Genomic DNA, 7,578 nt, shown 5'->3' with positions numbered 1-7,578 from the left:
TGAAACAAATGGATATTTCGTTACAAAATATTTTGAACTTTTGCAACAAAATACTGATTCGTTACAAAAGCGAATATAATTTGTAACAAAAAAAATTAAGTCGTTACAAAATAATAAAATATTTTGTAACAAATTATATTGTTGTTACAAAACATTATTATTATGTAACAATTACTAATTTTTGTTAAAAAAAATAATTTTTTTGTAACAATTTTAAATTTGTTACAAAGTTTTGTTACATGTTCCATTTTCTTGTAGTGCGCACAATTGTGGTTGCAATCCTTTTATCATCTTCCTAGAAACTTTGCCTGGCGTGCCACTTATGCTCACGCCCATGGACACACTAGTGTAAAGGGTTAGCATAAGCGACTCTAACGCAAAAACTAGGATGTTACAATTTACATCATGCGTAAGTATTTTCTGTCATCTTTTGCAGAAAATTCTCATAAAAGGATTCATGCGTCTAATGAAAAAGAAGAGTAAGAGATGGATTGTTATTTTCCAATCATTAAAGTGCGGATTGTCTAAATTTTTTTTTGGTGACTACGGATTGTCTAAATTAAAACAGAATAAAAGCTTAAAAAGGAATTTTACTCTAAATAATATTAAGAAGAAAAAGCATGTTCCACAGTTTGTTCTTGAGTAATATACCCTTCGGGGGAAAGCAATCAAAGAGAGGATGAGTTGACAAAACCATAACATGGAATTTAAAATATGGTAATTACATACAAGTAAAGAATGTAATTGAAAGTTATTACCTCATCCGGGACGAATTTAATTTGAAACTAAAACTATCTCTATGTGTACACAGATGAAACATATGTACGTAAAGATGACTACTAAGTAAAATTCATGGGCATTGAGGATTGTTCCCAGGCCCACCATAGTAGAAGTATGTGCCCCATTCATTGCTATAAGAGCTCTTAATATCATAACAATTGGTGTTTTCAGCCAAAGTTGAGATGCCCTGTACATTCATTAGGCTGTTATCAGTGTCCACAATCTGAAGGTTCCGAAAGTAGCTTGATTTTCCGAAGCCCTCCCTGGCGAAGTGGCCGGAGCCCATCTGGGTTTCGGTGTGCTGGCCATTGGTCCGCATGTTCACCACCTCGCCGCCCCACTCCACCATAGTGGCGTGATCAGCCAAGTGCGTGAATAGCTCGGCCGGCCAGTACCCAACCAGTGTGTTGTCACCAAAGCTCATCCACCAATTCCCAGCTTTTGGATCCTATATTAATATTCACAAATCACAACACCAAAATAATGTGAAAAAGCTATGAGAACATACATTTTATATGTAATGCATGTTAAATTATTGAATAGTGATAAAAATGACTTTATAGAAATTAATTATCGCCTCATTATCATGAAATATATTATAAAGATCACGCTTCATTTTATAGAAATTAAAAAAAAAAAAAAAAAGATAGTATCCAATAAATATAAAAGGGATGAGCCACATGTAAAAGATTGTCTAATAAGTGTAAGTGGATGAAATATTGACCTTCCAGATGAGGATGGTAATGTCATATTGGCTGCCAGCAAAAGAAGAGACAGGAGAGATGGCTGCTCCAATGGCAATCTTACTATTTGTTTGGATAAAACCCGAACAAAGAAGGTTGTAGCATCCGGTTTGTTGATACGAATCACTCTGTGCATCAAACGTCAACCTTTATAATTAAATTGTTGACCTCCCAAAAACGTGGATAACATTATTGAATTAGAAAAAAACAGTTTGTCACAATATTTAAGGAGAAAAAGAAAAGAAATGGTTACCGTCCAATAAGTAAATAATCTGGGTCTGTTGTCACCGTAGAGCTCTGGACTGACCTGACTAGTAAAATAATCGAAGTTTTAAAAATTACTACTTTGTAAAGCTAGGTTAGCAGAAATATTTATAAAGCACTTGGCACTATTATAGAAAAACATTACTTTGACCAGTAAAAAAATCAAAAGATTAGAAATTACTACTTTGCAGAGTTAGCAAAAATGTTTATAAGGTGGAAAAGTATAGGTAGACAATGAGTTTAGTGAACAATACAGTTACGTATACGGTAATTTCTCTTTTTCACTTGTGATTTCAGTGATTTTCGTAAGGGTGTAGTATGTTTTTTATTTTATTGGAATAATTTTAAAATTTATTGTTCACATTGTTTACGAAAGTCATTGTCTATCTAGCAAAAATATTATAAAATATGGATACTTACTACTATTATCGATAGGCATTAAAAGAGTAAAGTATCATTTTTGTTTACAATGGAGTAAATTTTAAAGTTATTTCTAATGTTTAGATCGTTTTATTTAAATTTCTAGTGTTTTAAAATCGTTTTAATGTTGTCCTGCAATTAATAATCTATTAACAGAATCGATGGTAGAACATAATTGAGACGATTTTGAAACATTAAAAATTTAAATAGAACGAAAACATTGTAGACAAAAATAATACGTTACTCTTAGAAGAATTACCAAATAAAGTAACATAATAGCGAATTTTAAAGGAATGAATTGTATTATGAATTCAAAATTTTTACTTATACTTATAGAATGACTAATAGATAGATTTTCAGGGAAATAAAAGAAAAAAAAAGGCATCGTACATATAAAATAAAGTCTAAATAAATATATCTTTTTGTCTCTAATATATTCAATTTTTTAATATTTAATTTAACTAAATTTTATTTTTAATTTTTAAATAAATTTTAATTTTATGATTTTATCCTTATTTTTTCTGATAATTAATTATTCAATTTTTTTAATTTTACTCGTAACCAAAAGTAAATTTACTTAGAATAAAAGTAATGTGATTAAGAGTAAAATTAAAAAAATAAATTCATTTAAAATTAAATAATGTGATTAAGACTAATTTACTTAGATATGATTAAAAAATAATTGAATAATTATCTATCATAAAATATTGATATTATTGAAGGATTAAATTAAAATTTATTTTAAAATTAAAAATAAAGTTTACTTAAAATTAAACTTTACAAAAGTTCGGTACATCAGAGACAAAAATATATAATTTATATTTTATTGTATATGTATCATATTTTTTTTCTTTTTCAATAAGTTTATTTACTAAGCATTCTACAAGCATTACATGATGAGTAAAAATCTTGAAGTATAAAATTAAAAAGAAATTTACTTAGAATGAAAATACTATAATTAAGAATAATTTACTTAAATTTGATTAAAAAAATTGAATAATCATGTATAATAAAAAATTAATATTATTAAACGATAAAATTAAAATTTATTTTAAAATTAAAAATAAATTTTAGTTAAATTAAATATTTAAAAAATTCGGTACATTAGAGAAAAAATATATTTTATATTTTATTGTATTTGTATCATGCTCTTTTTTTTTTCTTTTTCTGTCATTTTACTACTATTTCATGATGAGTAAAAATCTTGAATTTGTAATACAATTTATTCTATTAAGATTTACTTTCATTTTATTTGATTTGATAATTCTTCTATAAAGATAATAAATTATTTTTGTCTTCAATGTTTTTATCCTATTTAAATTTTTAACGTTTTAAAATGATTTCAATTTTGTTTTATTGTCACTCTGCTTACAGATTACTAATGATAAGATAATATTGAGATAATTTTAAAATATAAAAAATTTAAATAAAATAATTTAAATATTAAAAATAATACTTTATTTTATTCAACACTACAAGAAAAGAAAGAAAGAAAGAAACTAGTATTTTGGAATTAGAAAGAGTACCTGCCATCCAGCTTCGATGCTATTTAGATCTGGGCCGTCGAAAGACCCTGATAAAATCCAAATTTGAGAAAGACTGAATTCGTTCATTGCTTGAATTGATGGATCCCACACGTTTATACTTGCCTTTGTCCCATATATCTCTTCTGATGATCTCGTATAAGCGATCGCATGCTAAAAAAATACACCAATTTGAATATACAAAATTTAAAACGTAGAAGAAGGTAAAATATGCTTAACTACTTACTTAATAATTATTGGAAACCATTTTTAGATTTGGCAACATCATCAATTTTTTTATTGTCAAAATTACTTTTTTAACTCTCATCTTTCGAAGGGTTTAGCGTTTAAGATTGTCAGCCACAACGATATGCTGAAGGGTGGCCGACTGTCGATAGTGATAATAAATGGTATAAAAAAAAACAAAAAGACAGTTGAAATTCTGATAGTATTAAGATTTAGGAGATGGTAGTAAATAGTCGGAGAAAAACATATAAAGAGAGTATAAGATGGTCGGGTTTGTTTAAATTTATGCTAAAAATGCTCCCAAACCAATTGAAATGTAATTGAGCGGGTTTGTATCGGGTTGAATATTTTTTAACGCAAACCCAAACCGGTCTAACCTGACTAATAAAACCAGTTGGTTTGGTTTGGATAATTAAATACCCGAATTGATAAATAAAAAATTTAAAATTTAAAACAAAAGAAAAAATAAAGTAAATATTTTGTAAAATTACAAATTATCATTATAGATAAACACTATAATAAATTAAGATTATAATATTAAAACTACAAATTAACATCAAAGATCAACACTGTAAATTATATCTTTGAATTGAGTATATAGGATAATCAAGTATTCGAGTTAGATTGAATTTTGCACGAATCCGATATTAGATCCAAATGAAAACGGATCTGATCGAATTTTACTCCACTATACTTGATTCATCATTGAATACTAGAATTATTAACTATTAAATTGGATCATCTTAGTTTAAATCGGATAATTGAGTTACCCAAATTCATTTACACTTGTGAATATACACATAAAAAGAAAAGTTTAAATAAGATAGCTGAAATCGACTATTAAAAATTGATTTTCTAATTAGACAAGTTGGTTAAATAAAGAGATTTATTTTTTTATATACAACTACCAATTGAGTTTTATTTGTTTATCTTAATTTATTCAAATAAGAACTTTTTTTTTACTAAAGGACCTCTACCTATCAATTAATAGTAACTTCATAGCGAATTGATGTAGAAGAATCACAATGCAGTATATGTGTAAAATTTTCATTCTGTTTTGAAGATTGATTTGAACATCCAACAACATTTAAGAATAAAAAATAAGTTTAAATATCGAAGCAGTGGTACGACGCACCTCATGGCCGTTACCGCTAATTACATCGGGGGCGTCACTGTGGATGCGGCGGGAGAATGGAGTCCGTGGCTGTTTCTTACCATAGTGATACAAAGACTTAGCTCTGAACAAATCATCCACTCTGCTTCGTCTTATAGGAACAGTTCCCTTTGGGCACAGCGTCCCATTTAGGTGCCACATTTGCCATTCTTGCCTTTTTACTACTGCTCCTCTTTCTCCTTCACCTACTATTTCATTGCTACTACCATTCTCATCCTCATTATTATTATTATTATTATTATCCTTCTTCACATTATTAATAATCCCTCTTGGCATCTCTTTTGGCGCTTTCTGTTATGTGAATTCATTAATCAAACCATCTAACCAACAACCCTAATGATGATATGATCATATCAAGTTGGTAAAATAAATTACTACAGCTAACATAAAAATAGAAAGAGAAAGAGAAAAAGCATATTAGTAATAAGTTTGGTAGGTGGTCATAATTACCTGGATCTTGTGTTTCTTTAAGAGCGGGTGGTCGAAAGCTAGTTGTTTTCTTTTGTGAACACAATCTATGATATCACCATCTGGACTCTGCAAATATATATATTATCATCTATCCCATACAAAAGCTGATTAATACTACTACTTTAATTTTCATAAAATACTTTCTTTCATTTTATAAATTCTAAAATGGTACTACTCTATAAGCTAAGAAACATTTATTCTTGTATATAAATCAATGCATTTAATTTGGGTATGTATACATTAATAATAATATAATGTATTTAAAAAAAGAAGTCTAAATGACTGTTAATAGCAAATGGTATAGAATGGTAGTGGAGAGACCAAGAAAGAAAAATCTCAACCACTGATATTATTAATAATCACATTAATAGTACTTAATTACCTCTATGGTGAGAACAGGGCGCTTGTTAATCTTGTCCAAGTGTTTAATAATCCTATTGAATCTCAAGCTACTTACTTGCTTATTGTACTTTGTGTAGTTTAAGGAACTGCATTCAACCATAGCAGCCACTAATACAACGATGATGTACAAACCCAGAATATTATGATGTTCAAAGTTCCTACAAAAATTACAGCCCATATCTCTGATCTCTCCTTCTTCAGTGACAACAAAAATAGTAATTAAAGTGAATAATGCTGGAAACTAATTAGACCATTACTAGCAAAGCAAACAAAATACAAATCTGAATTAGCTAGTCACCAAAAAAAAAAATCTGAATTAGCTCTCATCATGAACCAAATACTGACACAAAGAAGAAGAATATATAGGAGGAAGAAGGAAAATGACTCATTATATTAATGGTGAGAACTGAGAAAGGATATAGGAGGGTGAGGTTCAATTAAGATGTGTGTATGTATATTAATGATGCAATAGACATCACAATGCAAGTTCCGAGATTTTTCTTTCTGTGTTGTTTGGGACGATAAATGTTGCTCAAACCTTACTTGAAGCAATTAACTAATAATAACAAGATAGAGAAAATATTTATGAGGATTATGGAAATACATGCTAGTGATAGGTAGCTACCAAAGTGAAAATATGTGCTACCCCTTTTTAATGTGCATACCTGCCACCAGACACTTTCTCATTAATATTCTTTGAGGAATGATAGGGGCAGCAACTTTTGTGTTTTGTAACTATCAATTGGCTATCAATAATCTTTTTAATGATATGAGATTACATCCAATAGTAGAAGATCATTCACTTTTTTTTTTTTTTATGATTAAGTGCTGACCACAAAACACAAAAATTGCTGGCCCTTAGACTTTTTCATATTGTTTTTCTTTGATTTTCTTTCACCCTTCAAACCGCTTACACACTCGTATACATAGCTTGCTTCCCTTCACAGTCTCTCCATTCCTTTGCTTTAAACCTTCCTTCCTTTTTTTTCTTTTTTTTTTTTTTTCTTTTAAGAATATGACAAAACTAAGCTGCTACTCAACTCAATTGGCTGATCCAAACGTACGTGTTGTGTGCGTAGGTTCGCCTTTAATCTTTTTGTACTGAAAAAGTCTAAATGACTGATAAGTCTTCTAGCCAAGATATATAATTAACAACACTATTTTTATTAACTAATTTAAGCTGATCGAACTAAGAGTACCATGAAAATATTAATAGAGTCAACCATTTTTCAAATCTTAACAATAACAACTTATATTTCCTTTTTTTTTATTTAATTTAATATTTATCGATCTATTACGCATCCAAATTTTTTTGGCGATTAAATCTAACTAAGTTGGCCCAAATATAATAAAACCCACTCACACAATATACACGTAAAATCATGCCGTTTTTCTTCTTCGTGTTTCTTCGTGCGCCTCCTCCTTCTTCTTCTATTGGTGCTATTGTTGCTTAGTCTTATTTTTGTTTCTTATTTTCCTCCTCTTCCTCTTGTAATATTGTAGTTATTTATTCTTTTTTGTTTGATTTTTATTTTTCTTTTTTTTTTGTTTTATT

At 28.6% G+C, this 7,578-nt stretch overlaps 1 protein-coding gene across 1 annotated transcript; it reads right to left on the bottom strand.

The window, feature by feature from the left end:
• Positions 1 to 600: 600 nt before the first annotated feature.
• LOC107619605 (protein neprosin-like) lies at positions 601 to 6,649 on the bottom strand. The gene is made up of 7 exons (XM_016321903.3): positions 6,004 to 6,649; positions 5,601 to 5,687; positions 5,112 to 5,441; positions 3,734 to 3,904; positions 1,777 to 1,830; positions 1,505 to 1,651; positions 601 to 1,228 (listed from the first exon to the last, which is right to left on the bottom strand). Exons 1-7 carry the CDS (start codon positions 6,199 to 6,201, stop codon positions 851 to 853), a joined length of 1,365 nt encoding a protein of 454 aa, XP_016177389.1. The 5' UTR covers positions 6,202 to 6,649; the 3' UTR covers positions 601 to 850.
• Between the last annotated feature and the right edge of the window lie 929 nt (positions 6,650 to 7,578).

This window comes from Arachis ipaensis, chromosome B9, assembly GCF_059453495.1.
Source record: "Arachis ipaensis isolate K30076 ecotype BB chromosome B9, ASM5945349v1, whole genome shotgun sequence".
Taxonomy (NCBI): Eukaryota; Viridiplantae; Streptophyta; class Magnoliopsida; order Fabales; family Fabaceae; genus Arachis; species Arachis ipaensis.
Note: the sequence above shows the minus strand (reverse complement) of the source record. Positions and strands in the feature narration are given on the sequence as shown.

Bases quoted from the DNA above. Each gene is read 5' to 3' on its own strand.
- LOC107619605 (XM_016321903.3), bottom strand. From the start codon at position 6,201: ATGGGCTGTAATTTTTGTAGGAACTTTGAACATCATAATATTCTGGGT. The intron at 5,688-6,003 runs GTAATTAAGTAC...ATATATTTGCAG, and splicing joins GCCCTGTTCTCACCATAGAG to AGTCCAGATGGTGATATCAT. The intron at 1,652-1,776 runs GTAACCATTTCT...TTTGATGCACAG, and splicing joins GATTATTTACTTATTGGACG to AGTGATTCGTATCAACAAAC.